Source organism: Photinus pyralis, unplaced genomic scaffold (genome assembly GCF_008802855.1).
Source record: "Photinus pyralis isolate 1611_PpyrPB1 unplaced genomic scaffold, Ppyr1.3 Ppyr1.4_LG4, whole genome shotgun sequence".
Taxonomy (NCBI): Eukaryota; Metazoa; Arthropoda; class Insecta; order Coleoptera; family Lampyridae; genus Photinus; species Photinus pyralis.
The window spans coordinates 45,041,719-45,064,407 of record NW_022170511.1 but is presented as its reverse complement, the minus strand read 5'-3'; the positions used below and the strand labels follow the sequence as shown (position 1 = coordinate 45,064,407).

Genomic DNA, 22,689 nt, shown 5'->3' with positions numbered 1-22,689 from the left:
GTCGCAGTTTGGTTATTTTAGCGGATGCCCATACTTACGAAGCCGCGTTAAGATCTCCTGCTACAAAAATCCTGTGCACCCCGGGTGGTCTATTAATATTGACTCCGATTTCATCAAGTCTTGCTATGAATCTGCCTTCGGGCGCGTTAGGGGGGAGGTAGACGCTACTGAAGATATACACTACCTTCAACTCCACCCATCGCCGTACCCAAATGTTTTTTTAAAGTCTCGAAGAGCCCCCAAAGTCCTTCAAAGTCGTTTTTATCTTTACGAGGCTGTTAGTGTCGACTGTTGCAATTGATTTTGATGCAACGCAAGTATGTATATATTGTAACGGAAATTTAATTACCTACGTGTAATTTTTATTTATAATTAATTAACAATAATTACTATTTATTACTTCGGCGTCGAAATTGGAACTGTTCTGAAAGGTAAAGGTCATCGTGTTTCATTCCTCCGACATCCCTGACACAGAGGCGGGCTGATCAAGCTTGCCACTTGCCACAGCCTCTTCGGTCAGAAAACGGGAATGTAAGAATAGGTAAAATTATGGATGGGAACAAGAGTTAGGGTGTTGAAAGAGCCTCGTGGATTTCAACAAGCTACGCACGTCTGAGGAAAACCTCAGACCAGAACAGTCGCCACCGGTATTCGAACCTACAACCTCCCAAATAGCAGAAAAGTGAGCGCAACCACTGCGCCTCGGTTATCTTGAAACGCAATTCGATTTGCTTCCCGGGTCGCGAGTCTTCTAGGACAAAGCACGTCATATTTCCTGAAAAGATTGCGTCACATCCGCCTTAGTTCTTTATCGCCGATCACTAATCTTTCATGGCGCCTCGATCTCTATTGAGATTTCTGGAATATTTGCTACAATACCTCATGTACCACTTTAACTGTGACCATGGCATAAAATTGATGAACTTCATTGGATAATTTTTCAATGTTAACCAATCGGACTAGACTAACAATAAAAATTTTGTATAAATAGCCACTTATGCATGTGTGTCCTTTATTTTCTAAAGTATCTTTCTACGCTATAGACAAAATGGATAAGAAAAATATGACTTCTGCATTTTAATCCTCGGAAAAGCTACTCGAGGGAGAATCAGAAGCAATATTGCATCCTATTTGCAACTCTTTCAATTTAGAGACATGATATATTAGTACCCATTACCTACACCCGTGCGTAATGAAAAAAATTCGAACAGACGTTTGGAAATGATAATTATTACACGTCATGTGCAACTGTGCCTAAACTATGTTGCTTGCTAATACATTTGAGACCCCTTTAAAGTAAATCGAGCGGGTCTCAAAGAGTAGGTAGTTTATTCTTCTGCATTAACTTGCCTCAACACCATAAAATAAGAAAACGAAGCCTTCATAAGCTGTAAATAGGTGTTTTAATAACCCGCTCAACTGTACCCTCACATACCGCTTTATAGGTTTCTAGTGACAACGGAGCAAATTTTCCTGCTGATAAAGAAAGCGTCCTTTGCGTTCGAATCATCATCAGTTTGAGCGCCATGGCGTGGGACGTCGGTTCGTCAGCTGAATATGACTGTGAAACGCCCAGCGCCAACGATTCATTTGCGACTGTCAACTCGTTTCCCCACCAGCAAAAGTTAAACACCTGGAGAGCGATCACGAAATAATATATGGCGAACATGATGAAGAACGAGCTGTTAAGCGGGTACTGGAAGCAAAGCGACAGTTTTAAAAACCGATCTGAGAGCCCATACCAATGACGACTTGTACAACAGTAAGCAAAGCAAAGTTGAATTGGAGACGAATATGCACAAAATCAAGTAGCAGCACATGTCTTCCACTTTTGAAACAGTATCCAACAAGGTGAGGTGATGACTGAAGATGGTTTCCCTCAAAGTGTTGTGCACGGATTGTTCCGACGTTAAATTGTTCTTTTCCGCGTCCTTTATCCCCCTCTCAATATAAGTTCTAAAAGAGAAAGTTAGTACAAACACCAAACCATGCGTGATGACCTAATCGCGTTTTCCAAAATTTTCACTTGCGCGCTAATTTGGGCAATTATTGAGACAATTAGGACGTCCACGCCAACCGTGCAGACAGTGATCAGAAATACTCCCCAACATTGAAAGACGACCGCAATTTCGAACGCGGGAGTATAGGAGGTATCCACAATGGTTATAAGTGAGAAAGGCATCTTCCACATTTCTGAACGTTGGGTGATTCGTACAAATATACAAGTTGCGACGGCCAAACCATAACCGGCCGTCATTATCCAGCTGTATGCCAATATCTGCAAAAGCGCGTCAGTAACCAACGATTTCCATCAGAGGCCCCTTTTTACCAAGAAGTGGTTTCGTTTGTACGTTTCATGTATGGATTTTTTCTCAAAAACTCCCCCCCGTTCCATGTTTGGCTTAAAAACGCCTTCGTGAAGAGATCTGAGCAAGTCGCCGATCGCCTGCCTATTTTTATACACAACCAACACCTTAACCATTCCTACAAAACGCTGTCAGAGCAATAAAATGAGCGGCTTACGCACCCAAATCGTGACTGATTACGAAATCCAAAACGTGGGTCACTGCATCGAAACTGTCGTGGTAAAACAACTCGAGAGTCTCGATGATAACATAACCCAACGTACAGATTAGCGTAATTATCGAATAAATCCGATAGCGAGGTGTCTCGTCCCTATCCTTGAGCTCAACGCCGACAAGACGTAAGAGGCCGGTCTAAAAATCATTAGCAGTTTCGATAGAAAAACCTTACATTTGCATACCTGATATTTGAAATAGTATTCAGGTAACTCATACTGATCTTCAGCCATGGTGCTTGCAGAATGAGGGGATACATATTTTTTTACATGTCGGGCTAATTAATTATAAAATACTTTTGTAAAACTTTTTAGAGGTTTGCTGAGAAGTTTTAAGTAGCGTGTATGTACCTACTCATATTTAGGAAATTTTCAAGTTTCTTTTTAATAATTGAAAAGTGTGATAACTAGGTCAAAGAGGGTTGATGAAAGTAAAGTAAAAATGTTGTATGGGAACCGCAAGTGCGGTTTTTAAACGTGTTAAACTTTTTCTAGATGTTATTTCGGTCTAAGCGCCAAAAATGATCACGGAACATCCCGTGTATGAGAATATTTCAATTTATTAAGTAAATCTTGGGGATTATTCACGAAATAAGCTCAAAGTTTGCTTCATTTGAATTTGTTTTAACGTATTTGGTTTTTCTTTTTAGAAATGTTAGATGCGTAATTCTTCGTTTTAATTTTATCGCTTTTGTAATATATTCAATTTAGATAGTGTTAGAAGTAAAACACATCTGGTCAAATTGCTTGCTTTTATCAGGCGAAATTAATTAACGCACGTGTTTTGGTGCATGATAAATATTGATATAGTTCAGTTCAGTTGTTGATTGGAGAGCTATTCTATTAGTATGAAGTAATAAAATTAAATTTAAAAAAATATATTTAATTTTTGGAATTTATCCCAACTGCCTCAGTAACATTAGTATAGCCATCTGCCGCCAACAATTCTGCCAATTCTCTCTTTATCTTGGTCACTACGGTAGGTCCTTCATATACCATGCCCGTGTATAACTGTACAACACTCGCTCCGGCCTTTATTTTATCGTACGCATCTTTGCCACTAAAAATGCCTCCAACACCTGCAACTCATTTTTACGCAACTGGCCACAAAAGACACAAAATTCAAACCAATAATCATCATCCCATCTGTTAATTTGTGCATATCAGAAATCATTTTTGTGGAAACGTCACCTAAGGGATGCCCACTTAATCCGCCCACTTCAACTCTGTGTTCGCTTTGCAAAGAGTCCGGTCTCTCGGTAGTAGAGTTACATACAATTAGCCCATCCATTTTACAAGACTTACTCTTTAGCACCTCAGCAATATCTTTACATTCGTCGTAGGACAAGTCAGGTGCCAGTTTTAACAGCAGGTACGGTTTGGTGGCTTGCGGTAGATTATTTCTGGTTTCAACGACCGCCTTTAACAGTGGTTCTAAAGCAACTTTGGTCTGAAGCGAACGTAGACCAGGCGTATTTGGACTATAAGCACAATCACACTCACTACAGTGTCACAAAATGAATGCGGTACAAACCTACTAATATTTATCACAAGGTAATCGGTGAAAGGGGCGAATTTCTTTACTCCCTCAACATAATCATTAATTGGATCCGTCGAAGTTTTATTTTTACCTAAATTTACACCGAGCGTATAATTAAGGTGATGCTTATTTCTGATGCAATCTAACCTGTCGACAACCACATCATGACCTACACTATTAAAACCATACCTAAAACTTAAATTAGATAAACGCAGTTAAGAGTCACAGTTACCTATTTATCACAGCTTTGTCTTCGGTTAAACGAAACAACCGTGGCTTAATGTTACCTGCTTGAGGCTTGGGCGTCACTGACCCAACTTCAACAAAGCTAAAACCGACATTTCGTAATCCGGTAATCGCTTCTGCATGTTTATCGAAACCGGCGGCCAATCCGATGGGGTTAGAAAGCTGTTTGTCGAAAAATTTGCATTTCTACAAATAAGGTCATGTTTGACAGGTCACTCTATTATTCGTGTACCTACAAGAACTGCGGGATCTTCGTAGGACAGTTTAGGCATTAGGTGATGTTTCGCTATGAATATTGCAAGTTGGTGGGCTCTTTCCGGATCTAGGCAATGCATCAGGGGCATTACAACTTGTTTGTAAAACTTCTCATTGCCTTTATAAATGTTAACAAAGGCAAATACGCCATAACCGGCTACCGTAAGTATAGCAGTCGACTTTAGTTTCCTCTACAATTTATCGTTTTAAATTTAATTGTTTAATTAAAAAGCTTACTTTTAAAGACCAAGCATTCATTTTTCAAAATTGTTAGGTTAGGTTATCTTCCGTGGTTCAACTGTTGAAGTTGTGCCTAAAGTAACGCACTTCTAATCTAATATACAGAGCAAATCGAAAATAACCATCGATTGTAAGTTCTTTATTATGGGTATAATGAGAAATACTAGCACTACGTGGAAATGAATAGCAAGAAATCCAAACAGTACTTACACCACAAATTATTGAGTTGCAAACTATAAACGTAATAACTAAAAAAAAAAGGTACTTTATGCTTTACGAATAAGTGCCAGGCGTTGTTTGTGAGATTCAGCTTTAAGTTTTCGTTTGTATGGTCGAAGCTCATCTGTTCCAAAACCGGACACCCACACACCGTACTTCCGACCTAAACGCAAAATGGAGAATACAAACATTCATAGTGGACGAAGGGTTACCTAAATATAGCTGTACGTCTTTGACCTCTATGGTATTGATATGACGATGTTTAGCTAGATTTACTGCACCTTCGAGTGTACGATTTATGAATTCGTCAGCATAAGCTAGTAAAGCCTCCTCGACGTCATCTTCCAATATTAACGAAGAATCTGTATCTCTAACTAAATCTGATAATCGCGGTTTAGTGAGTACCTGCTACAGAAGCGATTTGTCAAGTAAATTTAAGATCAAGCGAAAATTCTTACCGAAATGCCTTCAGATACATTTGCATTCGATTGCATCGTTCGGACTGGTGCTGCCGCTTGAACGGGAATGTTCGACATGCCAACGATCGGTATGCCGTCGACGACGATTCCCGTTTTCATTTCGTTCATTTGCTCGACGCTTGTCGGCGCATGAGAGAGAGCCGTACCTATCGGTATGCCGTTTGTTGCGTTAACGTTCGTCATAATTGTGTGCGACAGGGGAACCTGATTTAAAACGATACCTTGCGATTGAATAATGTTATTCTGTAAATTGGGAATCGACATTTTCTGTAAAAATTCATTTTATTAATTTTTCAATGATTTTCTTGCACAACTAACAAAATTAGTAAACAAAAATGTTAACAAAAATAATACAACTCTGGATGTGGTCCTTCACTCGCACTCGCTATTGGAGGTGGAAATTGACACGTCTTTTATTGCCGTGGCTAGGGGCTCGTTAAACCGATGTACCGGGTGGGTAGAAATTATCATATACAATACGAGTGGGTTTGCAATTTCCTATATAGTAACGTTATTACATAGATTGTTTGCAATTATTTTTAAGTTTTTACTATTCACTCACCCTCTATTGTGATATGCAGAAAGTATTTCAATATAGTACGCTTAAAACTGACAAATAAAATATTGATTATTCTCCCAGGGTCTAAGGATGCGATTTGGTTGGAACGAAACAAAAAGCTAAAATCTTTTCGTCCACAAAACATACTAATAACTTGATTATTTATTAACAATTAAAATCAAACTACTCTACCAATTAATAATTCTATCTTGAAATACAAGCTGACTAAATATAGACGTCTGCAACTGCATTTTCGGCTTGGAAGATTTCATTACAAAACTCACTTTCTCCTTTAGGTCCGATTTAGGTAGGTCACCTCTTAGATTGAGAAGTCTGTGGAGATGATCTTCAGTAATATCAGCATACTGTTCCACTAGCCTATGCAGATCGAATGATATCATATCATCTTCACACTTTAAAATTTCTGATAACATGAGAATTATGTCGAGGGGATCGTCACCCTCCACCGTGTTGGACGCAAACACCAAGAATACTTTACGTAGTTGCTCGACCTCCTTAAAAATCTGCTTAGCCGCAGTTTGGCATTCCTCGTACGTCTTGAAGGAAACTTTCTTCGATAGCATTGCGGTGATGTATCGTTTCGTCACCAATCGCCGAGCTTCGTTGATGACGAACTTAAAATTAGTCTCGACCAGCCGATTGTAATCCTGGAAATAGTCCTCTAGTGTCGCACATATCGTGTCCACGGGAAGCGATATTTGAAGCCAACGACCCGATACAAAAAGCTCCTCAAAGTGTTTATCTAAGTCCAGAAAAACCTCCTCCAGTAAATACCTGCCGGACTCGTCTCTTAAGCACTAAAAACAGGGTTTAAAAATTAAGGCACGGTACTAAAACAAATTACATAATAAACTTCTTTGAATCTTTTAAAACACTCAGACTGCTGCTTCGAGAAGCCCTGACTCAGGTACTGCTTCTCGAACTGGCTTCCCAGTTCGACCAATTGCAAGCAATTATTTACGATAGTAATCATATATTGGGTAAAGAAAGGCACCTGAAAAAACCATTTTATATTGCGAATTTCCTTAGTAAAATCACCTGACTACGATCTTCAAAGTGTTTATTTTTAAACTCGACAATCGCCTCCCTGTAAATTTGCCCGTACTTGATCACCTGCTCGATACTGAGCAGTAAAGCCTCGTTGCTCAGAGACTCGCTACAAAATGGAGATGTATCGGGAACCGAAAATCGTTAAGGTTACCTTATGGTTTTCGTGACCTGTAAGTTTTGGTCGATCATCTGAAATATTATGACGGGCGCCGCAGTTCGAAGGTAGCGATCGACGCGGGGTTCTTCGGGTGGACTGTTGGAGCGCCACTCTTGCTTTTCGGAAATTAACGTATTTTGCATCCATTCGACGTAATTATTTTCCATATTCTGTAATGGTAGTGTAGTATTTCTTTTTGTCAAAGAAAAATGGAAAATGTGTTACTGGTGAAGGGCAAACATTGGAAAATTAGAGGGTGTTAGGAAGGGATCGTTTCGCCTGATCTCTGGAAATAGTAGGAAGAAAGCCAAAATTGGAGCTACAAACTTTTTGATGAGCATTGGGCTACCACAATCCACATGGTATGTTCAGAGAGAAGAAAGGACGCATTTAAAACCAAGCAGATTAGTATTAATAAACATGAGAACCATCTTATCATATACAGTGGTGTTAAGATAACAAAATTGGGCACAAGCAAGAGGGGGACAATAAATAAAGAGTGAAAAAATGAGCAACGAAAAACAATTGAATTTTTTTAAATCGCAGTGCACCTTATCATAAGTCTCATTTGAGATTTTTTTTCTCTTTTCAATAATGTAACATGTTAGCACTCTTATACAAGGAAAATTTTCAAAAAAATTTATTATACATTCATCTAGATATCCTACGTAAAGAAAAACAAATGAACGTGTACATTTCTTATTACAAACCTTGAAGACAAAATAAAATGAGCAATAAAATGGTTTTCATCGCAATAAGTGTTCAAAAATCCTTTATTATTAACTGCAAGGCAGTGAACTAACCTATCACGGAAAGCTTGAAATGAATGTCTGAGAATTCTGGGAAAAATTGCTAATTTTGTTGTCTTCAAGAAACGTACACGTTCATTTGTTTTATTTTGATGTAGGATATCTAGATTAATGTTATTGATGTAATTATAATCTTTTTTGAAAAAATTTCGTGTATAAGGGTACTAACCTATTATGTCATCAAAAAGAGAAAAAAAATCTCTATCAAATAAGCGTAATGAATTGCTATCGTTGCTCATTTGTTTTCTGAAATAAGAACAACTTCATGCTACCTTATTAAGAGAAATAAAATATTAACAAACTTTCATATAGAACAATGTTGTATACAGTCGATATTTACCGAGATATATACTATATTCCATACATAATGGGCACCCTGTATTTCAGCATGCCACATGAGTAGTAATAAAGAAGCGTCTTAAACCCTGCAGATACTGAATCTGAAATGTGACCTGGATGAACATTTTTTTGAGACCTTTAAGTTACAGATGGCCCAAAAAAATACATTATACTCAGTTTTTATAAAATGTAAGGTATCAACTTAAACGTGAAAGCAATGAAACTGATTGACGTTCAAGATTTTGGAGATAATAAACATGCACCTCAAAATGACCGGACAACACTGCCCACCGTGCGTTTGTTTTCCTTTCTTCTTTAACTACAGAGAGTGCCACCAAACTATTAAAGTTGGAAAAATCTAGAGCTCCAATACATGGAGTTACTTGTGACAGAGCAGCAGATAATAGAAGAATGTGGACGGAATTCGATGAAGTTTTTAAAGGTATTTTTTTGTGTTGATGAATTAAACTGGAATTAAATTCAATGCAGCAATGCATCATGACTCAGAATGGGAAAATGTGGGTAATATTGAGAACTGCTTTATATCAGAAACAAAAGATTGCATTATACGGAGTGCCCATTATGTATGGTATATATATTGGTAATTGAATGTATACAAAAATTTTCTATAAGAAAGTTGTTTAACATTTCATTTCCCATAATAAGGCAGCATTCATTTGTTCTTATTTCAGAAAACAATCGTGTAACAAAAATTGGCAAATTGTCTCCCGTATTTAAAGTTCTTTTAGATTTCCTAAACAAACAGTCAATCAAAACCAGCCAATAAAGTCAGCTTCGAAATAGACCGTGCACCTGCTGAACATATCTCCTAAATGATAGAGCCGTAAGGCAGGTCGCCAAAGTGTATAAATTTCCCTCAAATATGAAATATGCACAATATCACTGATAAAGTTGCACACAAAGGTGTTATATTGCGGCCCTCCGAGTTGTATTTTGGACAACCCTGCTTTAAACTATTAAATACAACGACACAAATCATTCTGAAACCTATCGGCTCACAAGAATGGTGACAACAGTTTTGTAGTGTAACTGTACCTTTAGATACTGATTTTGCAAATTTTTCAATACAGCTTGAGGTAACAGTAAATCCAAACCAGCCGTATTTTCCTTCAAATCAGGATGTCCCATGAGCTCCTCCCCTTTGTATGTATTCAAAATCCACGCTAAAATCGAAACATACTCATTTCCCTCCAAACCATTCTGTATTATTTCTTGCAGCTGAAAATTACTGAATGCATTACAACATCCCACCTCCGCCAACTTACATGTTTCGATAAACAAACGTGATACATATGCACGTATCGATTCATAATGTCGTATCGTGGAGGGAAGCAAGGGATGCACAAACTTTTCACGACGCGTAAATCCTCCAAAATCAGCTGGCGTATCAGTTCGAGGTACCGAATAATCCAAAGTTTGTTATCGTCGCGCTCTTCGATTTGCGTGCCCTCGATTCGTGTGGCGACCGCCTTCTCTAACACCTCAAACGCCATCGCCTTCCACCTCTTCGGTCTACCGGGCGGAATAAATCCGCTTTGCTTAAAGTGCTTCGTCGCCTCGTCGTCCGCCTTCTCTTCCCTCTCTATTATTCTTAACGCCGTGACGATTATCGTGGGTTCCTTACGGACGGTATTTAAAGTTCGTGCCATTACTAAACGTAACTGTTTCCCCAGTAGGTCGGATAGCTTTTCGACGTCGGCAAAGTAAGCCTTTAGCATCGCTATATCGTGCGCTGATTGGTTGGGTAGCTTGTGTAGTTCGAAGAGGAGGTCGTCTCGGGAATTTTCTAAATCTCTCAAACACTAAAACAAGGTAAGTGATCGACATGGTAATATGGGGCAAGGGGTCTACCGCCACTGACTAATTTCGGTGAGATTACATGGGGAAAAGTAGACCCCTCAGTAAAGAGGTTACCTGATGTGCATGTAAAAGTTTGGCATCATTAATCCATTGCTCGGTTTTCTTTACACTTTCCGGAACTGTAAAGATGTGCTTGAGGTTTTCTCTAGCCGTGACGTACTGAGAATGGCGCATGTTTTCCTCTCGTACCTCGCTAAGTTGATTATACAAAACAGGTGCTTCGACAAACAAGTTGTTGATCACTTTTAAACTGAAACACGTCGCTATTTGGGATTCAACACGATACAATTGCACTTACTTCGTCTCCAATTCTTTAACGACGCCCAGGCACGTACCAAGTTGATTCAAGCCCACTCGCACACCGTCCAGTTTACTTTGCATTGCCGATTTAAGCAAGGCCTCAACGGAAGCTTTCTTACGTACCAGCCTTCGCTTGTACTGCTCCACTTTCTCCAACTGCCCTGGCCGTTGCAACATATTGATGACAGAGTTTGTGGCGGATTCTTTGGCATCTTTTTTCAATTGGGCGATATCTATTTTGTTATCCTGGGCTGAAATAATGAAATTTTAGCAACTTCCTCTAAATGTTTGAATGGTATTTGCCTTTTATTTTCTCCATTTTAGGTTATGAACGAAAATAAAAACAAAACATCGGACACGCACCAGCAGCCACAGCCACTTGACGGCTATGCATCCGTGACCGTGCAGGGTTGTAAAATATACAGTCTGTTTCAAATGAAGTCGGCTGTATTGTTAACTTTCTTATGGCCGTTTGCACCAAAAAATTTAAGCGGTAAAATTCAACGATTATAAGGACAATAATGGATACATGCCGTTTGTAGAAGCCCGGGGATATTTTTCTTGCATGAATCGCGCAAATCTAGGGCGACAACTATGACGCTTTTTTTAATTAATCTTATTTATTTTTCATTGCAGATGAACGGGACGTGGGTATCGACAAGCCCTCGACAAGATCTGACTGATGATGGAGTCAAAACTGATCAATAAAAAAATGGAGACAAGAAAACATACAATATGCGGAGAGGACATACAACACATTATGGAACTGTACGGAGGTGGAATTGACACTGGGTGAGGTAATGGATGATGGGGAGGAGGTGAGAAGTGGAATTTAAAGAAAAGAAAGGAAAAATTGAATTTAGGTTTTATTTTGTTGCAAGTTAATTTGTAAAAGGTTTTGCTCAGCTGGCTAATAATAAAGATTGATGGACTTAAGCGATTTTGCTGAAAAAGGAACCAAGGAAAAGGCTAAGGTGAAGATTCTTATCATTTTAATTACTTGTCAAGTGTCGGTTTCTAGGACTATATATCTATTCACAGTAGGAGCATTTACTCTGATTGACCCTATAATTTTTAAGCGTACCTACTTTTCATTACTAATATTCCGCTCGTACGTATTTTGGGGTTTTGACTAGGGCGCATCCACCACCGGCGGCCCAGTTCGAACAGAGCACCGCATCCTTGAATTGGAAGGAACCAATTTTATCTGTGGTCTATGCGATGCGCCCCATACCCTAAAGATAAGGGTCCGACGTGTGACGTCACTGACAAATTTAAGGGCAGACTGACGTTGTTGCCAGGTCCATATCATAATTTTTAATTTTATGTTTTGTTAATTGTGGTCCAAATGCCATTAGCCAATTTGTATTTGCATGGACTTCATTACGTCTCCCGGTTATCCAATAATATTCTAGCCAGTTTCAATCACCAGTCGCACATGCCGCTATGCTATCCACAACGCCAGTTCCGTCGTAAACAAATCAACTGTAAACAGTAACCATGGCAGTAATTAAACGATAACGGTAATTATCCAATGCGGTTGCGGTAATTACCAGTAAATGTGCGTCGTATAATTATTTTCACCTTAATCGAAGAGTTTTAATTGCATCACATTTTTTTGTAATTGGCGTTTGCGGTGCCTGAAAAAATGGAAATATCTCCCAGAAGAACAGATTCACTCATTTCTCTGTAAGTGACGTTAATAGTATTTTCAATAATTTTGCAATTTCAGGTGCGTCGATTACGTTACAAAAAACCTATCGGAATACGTCAACGATAGCAATGCCCTAAGGTACTTTCCGGCAAATTTAAAAAGTAGACTGTTAAAAAGATTTTTGTCATCTTCATTCTTTTGGAAGGAATGCATGTTTAACGATGCCCTGTCAATGCTGATTCATCCTTTAATACAACAGATTGACCTCACATCGGCAACCGTTAACGACGAAATCTTAGACCTTTTAAAAGGTTGTCATCATTTAAGAAAGGTGTACTTGACACGGGTTAAAAACTACGACTTAAGTAGTCAAGGTGAGTTTGACATTGACCCATAATTATAAATTTCAAGGTGTTGGTGTTACGTTCACTGTAAAGGTCGCGTTCTACAATTTTAATTTGCAGCTTTAATTGATTTTTTATCACCGTTGGAAAATTTGTTTGTGCTACAACTGTCAAATTGTTACGCCGTGAACGATGACGTCTTGGCTACGGTCGCGAAAAGTTGCCCCAACCTGTCCGGATTAGACGTGGGTGGCTGTGTACAGGTCACCGATACCGCCGCTGGGGCCCTGTCGGTCATGCAACATTTGCAATGGATTACACTTTCCGCGACGCAGGTTAGCAATAAAGGGATCGAGAAGTTGGTGCAAGGACCTAGCGGCGAAAAAGTAAAGGAATTACGTATATCGCATTGTAGCAATATTTCCGATAACATTTTGACGGAAGTTATTCAGTTTTGCCCCAATATCGAAGTGCTTATATTTCATAATACCGAGTGCAAAGGTAGGACGCCACGGCTATTTGTAAAAGCCCTCTCCGAAAGTTATTTTTTGTAGATAACGGCACATCTCTCAAGAAAATGGAAGAGGGAGGATTGAAAAATTTAAAACAGTTGACATGGACTATCTCCTGGTAGCAAAAGACCCCCGATATTTTATTAATCAAACTGTGAACTTTATTAAACTTAGTGTGATAGTTTAGCTGTATTAATTTTGTATTACTAAGTCTGCTAATATTAAGCTATGTGGTCTACATTCGATATTAAATGTTTTAATTTACCATTGTGTTTATATGGAACTTCCAAGAATTGTTTCCCCGGAAAGAAACCACAAATGTTGGTTGACAGATTAGTCATAGCACCACAGTAGATAGCTGATGTAAATACAAGTCATTTTATCAAGGGTTCAATGTGCTAATTGATGGTACAGGAAAAGCTCATGAAGCGTATACAAAACAAATTTATAAAAAATCTTTACGGCCCCAGCCTCCTTGACTATCATGAATATTGAAACACAAACAGGGAACCGCCAAAAAAAAAGAGGAAATGGCACAGCAATTTTTTAAAACGTCTTGGAAAACACTTTTCTGTTCAGTCACTCCTAGTACAGTACCAGAAGAAATTTTTTGTGTATACCTACGTGAAATTTTATTTAATTTCAATGAGGTACCCGAAAAGTTCAAAAAACATACAGCTTACCAAGAAGCATTAGAGCATTTCCAGATCATGCTGGTGTCTTTTTTTAGTAATTTGAAACCCTATTCAAAAGTTTCCAGCACCGTTTTAAAGATATTATGTTCTTTGCAGAATTGTACAGCTTTATTTTATGGGTTGAGTGAAAGAGCGGTCAAGTTTGCTCCATTCTTGATTAAACTCCGCCCTTAAGCGTCTCCTTTAACATACATACCTATGTAATATTTATTTTGTTTAAATACCTAATAAAGACATTTATTATTATTTAATTGTTCTTAAAAGGTAATAAGCAATTGAATGTTATTTAAAAAAAATTAAATGTTAGCCCCTTTCAAAACTTTACGGCGTATCTCCAATCATGCTATGGTTTTCCCACGTCCCTTTTCTGAGCTGAGAAAAGAGATTGGGGTTATACAATGCTATAAGGTTGGCCGGAAAGTTCTGGTCAAGAGCTTTAAAAGTGCCCAAAATGCACTGGCTGGTTTACAAAGCTTAAAATTTGGCTGAGAATAATTTTGCACTAGTTTTTTTCTTTGTGTTCTTTCCCAGGAAGTTTAGAAGCTATAGAAATGCCAATTTAAGGTATAATAATAATAATAATCTTTTTATCACTACTAGCCTCAATGATGCCATGATGATATTAACCTTTTTTTCACTTGTAAAAGTTGACTTTCTCGGCAGCTTTTGAAAATTTGAATAATGCGAACTGTCACGCTGCCACTTAATGGTCTAAGACAGGGGCGGACTGGGTACTTACGGGCCAGGTGGAATTGAACAGGTTACAGGTCATTATAGCATTGGTGTAATGAAAATGGGGGGGGGGGGGGGGAGGCTGCATTCCTTTCTCGAAAATCAATTATAGAATCACAACCTATATATTTTCTTTAATTTTAGCGATTAGAATGAACAAAAACTTTATTTTTTTACTTTTAAAGATAGCAGGCCATGGATTCATGGAGATTTTGTTTTGTTTATTGTATCCATTGTAACTAATACTCTGCAGTCTCAACCAAAATAGGACACATGGTACATTCTCGTGAGCGGGTACTAATGATTTAATTTTCAAGATATTTAGGTTTTTTTTGTTGCATTCGGTAACTTATTACAGCCTTAGCACCTTAGCCAAGAAAAATCTTTGTTTAATTTGCGCATGCGAAAACGGCACAATGTCAACTTTCTTATTTATATATTTTTTTAAAATTTTAACGACATTAAATTACTTTTTTTTTGGCTTTATTTGTGAGTGGGCGGGGTTTCAGTCAAGGCTGCTCTACCAACCCAACCCACTATACATTTACAAACATTACGTACCTAGTGCACCTACATTTTATGTACCCTATCATAAAACCAAATATGGACATTCGTCTCCCATTTCTAGTGCACCTCAGCCAACACTCTGCAAGAATTTCAGTTTTTTTGGTTTCCCTATATCTTTGTTTAAAAAATTATTATTTATAGAAAATCGATCTGTCTTGGAGTAACAATATTTAGTTTTATATTTCCACCTTGTATATCGTTTGAGTTAGTTTTATGTAGTTATTTAGCTTTTCTAATACTTAACCATTCATACAGGGTGACAATTTGAAAACTTACCACCCCTCATATCTTAGTAAATAAACGAGATATTTAAAAAAATCAAAATCCGTTTCGGTAATTTGGAGGGGGAATCACAATGACATAGTTGGCGACGCACCCCCTCAAACCCCCTGCGCCCCAGCCACCCCAACTTTTAAATCTTAAATAGTGACCCCCCCATGTGTGATACGTCGTTGGAAAGCTCTGAAAAAATGCTTTCCAACCATACCAAATAGCATTACATTTAGGCTAGTAATTATCGTGCAAATCAAAAAATAAACTAATATGATACATTTGAAATCTGTCGTATTTAAAACGCAACCGGCGAACATAGACGAACTAAGACAGAGAATAATTCAAGAATGTCGAAATATTGCAAAACCAACATTGGAAAGGTTCGACAAGAGTTTGAGAATAGATTATAACTGGCGATCAAAAATGAGTTGCTGTCGAGTCGGCTTTGGAAGTTCAAGTTAAATACGATTTTCCATGTTTATTTTTTGATTTGCACGATAATTACTAACCTAAATGTAATGCTATTTGGTATGGTTGGAAAGCATTTTTTCAGAGCTTTCCAACGACGTATCACACATGGGGGGTCACTATTTAAGATTTAAAAGTTGGGGTGGCTGGGGCGCAGGGAGTTGGAGGGGGTGCGTCGCCAACTATGTCATTGTGATTCCCCCTCCAAATTACCGAAACGGATTTTGATTTTTTTAAATATCTCGTTTATTTACTAAGATATGAGGGGTGGTAAGTTTTCAAATTGTCACCCTGTATATTATTTCTATCTATTCTATGTTAAAAATCTCATAGTTGTTTGGCTCACTTACACACTGCTCTTCATGTTTCATTTTTCTTATAATATGTAAAGTATTTTTTTTTCTCTTTTGTTATAATGGTCAACCGTAAATAAATAAATAAATATCCATGCCCGAACCCGGATTCGAACCAGGGACCCTTAGTACCACAGTCCAGCTTCAAATGAACTGCGCCATACGGGCCAGTTTTAGTAAAGACAAGCGTATCGCATATTGTAAAAATCAGATGTGCGCATCAGGGACTGGATTCCATATAAATTATAGATTCTGGTTCCACACTACGTAGGTAGAATACATTTTTAAGGGTTCCGGTTCTGCGACAGAAATTATTTTCGGTTCCGGTGTCGATTCCGGTTTTTTTCGGTTTGTAAGTGTTCCAAAATTAATAAAAAATATTTTTTAAGAAAAACATAATCCACGAAATTTAAGTACATTATTATTTTTCATGGTACCTACGAATTCGGTTATAATTTGCGTATTACAGGTTCGCGGCGCAATTTTTCTACTCACCTGTAATACGCACTATTGCACCCTTATGACATAATATACTATTATGGGGATTGGCATGACTCAGTTGCCCTTTAACCGCGAGGGTAGATAAAGTGACCACTTTAACCTCAGGGGTGGATAAAGTGAAACAGATTATTATGCATTATAATGACATTTGTTATTCTTATTTCAAATGGGACGCGAAGCACGACATAAAATGACGCTCAGAACATGTGATAATGCTGTTTATATGAAAACGACCGCGACGGAAGAACCAAAGCGTGCTACTTTTGAAGTCTCAATTAAATTTAAACCATTCGCGAAGTATTATGTACACATACGGATGGACAAAAAGTCCAAATGACCAAAATTTAAAACCGTTCGCGAGATATTATGTACACAGGCGGATGGAAAGAAAGTCTAAATATCAAAATGTAATCAGTTAATCCAATTTTACGTTTTTTTTTTATTAATAATTAATTAATTATTTAATTAATTAATTATTATAATATTAATTAATTAATAATTTTTACGTTTTACTGAAAACAGAATTGGAAAATTCGAAACCGTTCGCGAGTTATCATGTACACAGACGGACGGACAGAGAGTCCAAATGTCCAAAATTTAAGCAATTGGTCCATTGACCATTGTCTATCTTTTACTGGAAACAGAATTGGAAATTTCGAAAACGTTCGAGAGTTACCATGTACACAGACGGACGGACAAAAAGTTCATATACTCAAAATTTAATCAGTTAGTCCATTGACCATCTATCATTCAAAACAGAATTTGAAAATTCGAAACGGTTTGCGAGTTATTATGCACACAAACAGACGGACGGATGGACAGAAAATCCAAAATCATCAACTCGCTTTTTGCCGCTCGTTAATAATTGACAGCTCTGTTATTGCATAGCCGTTAGTTAAAATCATAACCACTGTGTGCGAAACCGACTTATTCTGGACGACAAATTATAAGTTTATACAGGCACATTTTCTATGTAATAGCATTGAATTTATAACTATTATAAATTCAATGGTAATAGTAATACTCTTGATTCGGCACTCACACGTTTATTACAAAACGTCCAACACATATAAACATGGTCCGATGGTCTACGAGGCCGATCTGCACATGCTGGTAATAATCTGCAACGCTTCCATAATGACGTAAGTAATGCGAAAGTCATTCTTAACGTCACAATTTTGACCATCTCTCAGTATATTTATTGCCAATTCGTAAAAAGGTCGCCTCCTGTAGTACTCTTGCATGAATAACGAGGCAAATGCCTTGTACAAGGCCGCGACACATTCTTGGTTAGTGTACGGATGTGAAATGTTACCGCGCTGTATCGCTTCGATGACTTGCACTAGGACTTGAAATAGCGCCTGCAGTAAAAATTTAAATTACGGTAGCGGACAAACGTTCTTACATTTATGTTAGCTTCGTTGAGGCCCAGCTCGACTGTCGACATCATGCATGTTAAAGCTTTTAAAATGACAGTGCACGCCCTTTCGTCAATTTGAAGACTTCGATCTTCAATTTTTTGTGACCTGTTGATAAAAACATTCATCAGTATACAGGGTGGATCCATTAAACATCAACTACAAAACAAGTTGTAAATCAGCATATGCATGATTAAAGCGCATTTTTGGTAATACAGGTCAGTATTTTATTAGCGAAGTTTAAAATTATCGATCTCACGAGTAATTTTTGCTGCGTAAAATAATTAATTTTATTTAATTTCAATTGAGGATACGTCTTTATTTTGTAAAACAAATCACAAAGTAAAGAATTAAGTTTTTAAACTGGTAGCGCTATCTAACGATAAAATTATAGCACCTCCGAAAATCATATCGAAATTATTTTTTTAAATTATCGATCTCACAAGTAATCTAACTCAAAATAGACTAGAGCCTGCACATCTACACTACATCAGAAAGCTTTTAGTGAAAATTTGAACTCTCTAACTATTGTAGTTGCTGAGATCTCACCCGGACAGCCGGCCAGCCAGCCATAACGAATATAATAACGTATTTTTTTTCAAAAATGCGCTAAAAAGAAAGAAGAAAGTGTCACCTCCCATACAAACCTTAAGATATTTTGCATCTTTTGGGCAGTATAAGCCGAAGACTTTGCAGACTTGTTCAACTAAAACGTAACGTTAATATGGCTCAAGACAGTTGACCACTTACACATAGCATATCGCTCGCATTTGTAGGCGTGATTTCTAGTAAAAGTAGAGGAATAATTTTATTGAACGGAATTACATCGCCGTCGTTGTGTGAGAGAACCACCCACCGACTCATCAACTCGTACAGCGCTACGTGATACTCACTACAAACACTTGCCATTACCTGTACTACACAACTCTCAGTTTACCTATTCCTGGGAAAGCACGCCCGTTGACTAAGCTCTTGACAGGTCACAATTAATTTCGTTATCCTCGCGCTCAACGGCAGCAACTGCTTGCTGAAACTACAACGACGCGGTTAGATTTAGTCGGCCGGTATCGGTTAAGCGTACCATGTAATTAACGCTCGAAATAAATGAAGAAGGTCTATTTGATGTCGCTGTAATACGGTTACTATTCCATGCTCTAGAGGTGGTTCTTTCTTCTCGTAGGTCTCCACTGTTAAGCCTCGTTGTAATACGTCCATTACGACGGATATTTTTAATTTTTTTGGTTGAGAAAATCTCGTCCTATGTACAGAACCGTATTAGATATTAATAACCGCAATATATTCTGCGTCCACCGAGCAAGAGGAAAACCACTTGTGGTTGTACACCTAAGACTGTCATAGTTTATGATCTGTATCCACGCTTTACAAGAATTTACATATTAGAAAATGTATGGAATTTATTACTGAAACTGTAACGAAATATTATTGTTTAAATACTTTATATAGTTGGCCAATGTAATGGGAAAAATAATTAACAAAGAAACGTTAGTTCTGGTACAACGAATCCAGTGGGCGCTGCAATATAGGTCCAAATTACTAGTTCCGTGCTATATAACAGATGGCGCGCTTTTTTATAATAAAAATAATAATAACCAATACCATTGTTTAAATACTTTGTAATTTCAAGCAAACGACAATTCTAGTGCATTAAGGTATTGCCTAACAAATAGGTAAGGGTATACCGAGATCTAGTAATCTATGAAACTTAGTGAATAAGTTTAAACAATAGAACTAGTTTTCAAATTAACACATCAAGCTGACCTTGGAAATGTGAACGTAGCGCGTAGTGCGATTAAATTACTTTTTTCAGCGCTAGCCTATTATGACATGATTATTAAGCGCCAAAACAAAGCGATGCAAGCTTTATAGAGGAATCAAAGATGTCCGTCTGTGAACACGATAACTGTCAAATACTTGGACCGATTTGGTTTAAATGCCACAAGTAAAAAGCCTATGGAAAATGGGTCAAGTAAAGTTTCTCTGCCTCTTATCCGCTTCTCTGCTCCTAGCAACGAAGCAATACCTCGCTGTTAGAATATGATCAGAAAAATGGCACATTTGATGTACGTATAAAAAAATCGATAATTGCAATTTCCTCTGTTTTCAGAGAAATTATATAAGTACTTGAAACTGTCACACTTTGGAAAGATACGCACCAAATTACTCTTTTAAAATATGTCAATGACAACAAAAATACGGGCTGCTTTCTGAGATTTGATCTAAAGTTGGTATTTTTTTAAACGCCCTGTATATCTTAACGTCAATTGCTTTTCATACCTTTTCCTGATTACATTGATGTATCACAACCTATATTTTTTTTAATCTTATCAATAAAAATTAATAAAAACCTTATTTTTTTACTTTTTTAAATGGTAGGCAATGGATTCATGGAGATTTTGTTCTGTTTATTGGATCCATGGCACCTAAGGCAACCGATGTCAATTAATAAAAATGACTGGCGGTAGAAACATGACATTTTGAAAAATAAAATATAATTTAAAAAAATATAAGATGATTCAATAATGTAATCACAAAAAAAAATTGACGTTAAAATACAGGGTGTTACATTTAAAAAATATCCAGTTTGGGTTCAATCTCAGAAACGGTGATTCAAATTTTTTTTACTACACTACTGGATTTTACGTAAACATATCTAATATAGGTAGTTTTTACCTTTTTTTCTATCGTACATCGGTAGTAAGGTATGACTGACAACGTCCCAAAAAGTCAACCTTTTCGTTTTTACCCTGTATCTAATAAGAAACAAACGCACTTAGTTGGATTGATTCTGTTTGTTTAAGTTTAACAAAAAAATGGCACAGGGTCCCGAAAACCGCACGTCTCTTTATCTTTAAAAACAGCTGAGATACACGACTGCTCTCAAAAAAAATAGGACACAGGGTATATTTTCATGATTTTATGATTAATGTATTTTTCGTTCTATTGTATTATTTTGCATACCTACTTTTTATGTTAATAATAAAAAAATCAAAATTATGGATCTCACAAGTAATCTAACTCAAAATAGACTTGAGCCTGCACATCTACACTATAGCAGAAAGCTTTTAGTTAAAATTTGAAGTCTTTAGCTATTGTAAATGCTGAGATCTCAGCCGGACAGCCAGCCAGCCAGCCATAACAAATATAATAGTACACTTCAAACATTAAGCGAAGAACGTGTGCCATTACCACAAGTCATACTTGTAAGTAAGGTATTTAAAATATACTACACACGGTTTTCCTCTGGGCGACCAGCAATACATTTCATCCATCCAGTATACTACCTCTACTTACTCCAAACTTATAAATTGTGCTTACTGTATACTTACTCCAGCATACAAGTGGCAAACACTACCAGATTTCGGAGTTGATTGTACACCTGTACGAACTGACCAACTTTATCACTTGAGTAGACAGTCAGGTAGACATCATCAAACGGCGGAACTTCCTCACTGTAATTGTGACGGTGAAACTCGAAACCTTCCAAGAAATCGTCATAAAGGTGATTAATTGTGGAGCACAATTTATAAAACTGAGCGGTCCAGTTTTGTTGCAAATTGGACTGATTCACTATGGGAACCTGTAGAAACAAATGCAACTTATCGTGAATTGACACTACTAGTTACCTCTTGTAAAGTGTGAAACAGGGTGCCCACTTTTTTGATAACGTCTCGGGCGCAACTGCTGGATAAATAGAAACTAAGAGTGTCGTCGATTTCGTTACGAAACTGCGCAAACATCTTCGGGTAGTAAGTGACGCACAACGTAACGCAATCTAACTTCTTTCTAATATCGTCGCAGGGCTGTTTGGAGAGACAAGCATGGATTATCTCGGCGAAATGTTGTGTTAAATGACTGTCAAAATCTTTAACGCCGTGACAGACTTGAATCATTTTAACTGCAAGAAACTTAATTAACGTTTAAATCGAAAAATATGCGAATTACTTAAGACTGATAGCTGTAAGGCTGTGAAAGGCTTGTCGCTGATACAGTGGCGGCACCAAAGAACAGATTTTTCCTGTACGAGTTCAATGGGCAACTTTAGCAGTAGATTATCTAGGATGTGGAAGGCGTCTTGGCGATGCTCGACATTGTTTAGAAGCCTGTCGATGAACGGAACTATAATTTGTGCGATATCTTCAGAAGTGCACATGGATAAATTGTATGTGGCTATCATTTCTGCCTGTTTTGCTGTATTCTGTTTATCGTTGTTTGAGAGTACGTTACGAATCTCTTCCATTGCCTTTGTAAGTACCATTTTTATTAATTTATCAATTTTGCATTAGTTTAAATAGTGAGGTTATGAAAGAACAACGCGCCACATTGCCACTGAATTTAAACGCGACTCCCTTTTAAAGAGCATGCGTGATTTTTAAAAATCGGCGCCATGTGTGATTTTTTAATAATCGGCGCAGATTTCAAAAAATTTGAAATTACTTGCAACTCAACTTGATCTCATCTCACCCCATTATATAATAGTA

The 22,689-nt window shown here is 37.5% G+C and overlaps 6 protein-coding genes across 8 annotated transcripts; 1 reads left to right on the top strand and 5 right to left on the bottom strand.

Annotated features, from left to right (window-relative positions):
* Nucleotides 1-409: 409 nt before the first annotated feature.
* LOC116167687 (odorant receptor Or2-like) lies at nucleotides 410-3,413 on the bottom strand. Its single transcript, XM_031483149.1, has 7 exons — nucleotides 2,765-3,413; nucleotides 2,528-2,717; nucleotides 2,330-2,484; nucleotides 2,001-2,278; nucleotides 1,743-1,956; nucleotides 1,436-1,696; nucleotides 410-1,388 (listed from the first exon to the last, which is right to left on the bottom strand). Exons 1-7 carry the CDS (start codon nucleotides 2,810-2,812, stop codon nucleotides 1,329-1,331), a joined length of 1,206 nt encoding a protein of 401 aa, XP_031339009.1. The 5' UTR covers nucleotides 2,813-3,413; the 3' UTR covers nucleotides 410-1,328.
* Nucleotides 3,414-3,440: 27 nt separating this feature from the next.
* LOC116167688 (dihydroorotate dehydrogenase (quinone), mitochondrial) lies at nucleotides 3,441-5,208 on the bottom strand. Of its 2 annotated transcripts, none has more exons than XM_031483151.1 (6): nucleotides 5,070-5,208; nucleotides 4,601-4,810; nucleotides 4,351-4,550; nucleotides 4,113-4,307; nucleotides 3,707-4,059; nucleotides 3,441-3,657 (listed from the first exon to the last, which is right to left on the bottom strand). In XM_031483151.1, exons 2-6 carry the CDS (start codon nucleotides 4,706-4,708, stop codon nucleotides 3,461-3,463), a joined length of 1,053 nt encoding a protein of 350 aa, XP_031339011.1. In that variant the 5' UTR covers nucleotides 4,709-4,810; nucleotides 5,070-5,208; the 3' UTR covers nucleotides 3,441-3,460. The 2 variants fall into 2 exon arrangements, with proteins under 2 accessions (XP_031339011.1, XP_031339010.1); XM_031483150.1 differs by lacking the exon at nucleotides 5,070-5,208 and adding an exon at nucleotides 4,857-4,988.
* LOC116167691 (transcription initiation factor TFIID subunit 12) lies at nucleotides 4,984-5,967 on the bottom strand. Of its 2 annotated transcripts, none has more exons than XM_031483153.1 (4): nucleotides 5,876-5,967; nucleotides 5,537-5,824; nucleotides 5,291-5,486; nucleotides 4,984-5,241 (listed from the first exon to the last, which is right to left on the bottom strand). In XM_031483153.1, the coding sequence occupies exons 2-4, from the start codon at nucleotides 5,819-5,821 to the stop codon at nucleotides 5,126-5,128; spliced, it is 597 nt and encodes a 198-aa protein (XP_031339013.1). In that variant the 5' UTR covers nucleotides 5,822-5,824; nucleotides 5,876-5,967; the 3' UTR covers nucleotides 4,984-5,125. The 2 variants fall into 2 exon arrangements, with proteins under 2 accessions (XP_031339013.1, XP_031339014.1); XM_031483154.1 differs by having other exon boundaries at nucleotides 5,291-5,483.
* Nucleotides 5,968-6,263: 296 nt separating this feature from the next.
* On the bottom strand, nucleotides 6,264-11,678 carry LOC116167686 (exocyst complex component 3). Its single transcript, XM_031483148.1, has 9 exons — nucleotides 10,977-11,678; nucleotides 10,672-10,924; nucleotides 10,428-10,623; nucleotides 9,779-10,315; nucleotides 9,549-9,731; nucleotides 7,339-7,514; nucleotides 7,176-7,293; nucleotides 6,982-7,131; nucleotides 6,264-6,934 (listed from the first exon to the last, which is right to left on the bottom strand). The coding sequence occupies exons 1-9, from the start codon at nucleotides 10,990-10,992 to the stop codon at nucleotides 6,305-6,307; spliced, it is 2,259 nt and encodes a 752-aa protein (XP_031339008.1). The 5' UTR covers nucleotides 10,993-11,678; the 3' UTR covers nucleotides 6,264-6,304.
* A 439-nt stretch (nucleotides 11,679-12,117) lies between these two features.
* LOC116167689 (protein AMN1 homolog) lies at nucleotides 12,118-13,448 on the top strand. The gene is made up of 4 exons (XM_031483152.1): nucleotides 12,118-12,362; nucleotides 12,406-12,701; nucleotides 12,792-13,172; nucleotides 13,226-13,448. The coding sequence occupies exons 1-4, from the start codon at nucleotides 12,322-12,324 to the stop codon at nucleotides 13,303-13,305; spliced, it is 798 nt and encodes a 265-aa protein (XP_031339012.1). The 5' UTR covers nucleotides 12,118-12,321; the 3' UTR covers nucleotides 13,306-13,448.
* Nucleotides 13,449-17,802: 4,354 nt separating this feature from the next.
* Nucleotides 17,803-22,542, bottom strand: LOC116169415. The gene is made up of 9 exons (XM_031485498.1): nucleotides 22,154-22,542; nucleotides 21,835-22,106; nucleotides 21,538-21,788; nucleotides 19,272-19,448; nucleotides 19,128-19,223; nucleotides 18,941-19,082; nucleotides 18,838-18,896; nucleotides 18,178-18,298; nucleotides 17,803-18,133 (listed from the first exon to the last, which is right to left on the bottom strand). Exons 1-9 carry the CDS (start codon nucleotides 22,464-22,466, stop codon nucleotides 17,861-17,863), a joined length of 1,704 nt encoding a protein of 567 aa, XP_031341358.1. The 5' UTR covers nucleotides 22,467-22,542; the 3' UTR covers nucleotides 17,803-17,860.
* Nucleotides 22,543-22,689: the final 147 nt, after the last annotated feature.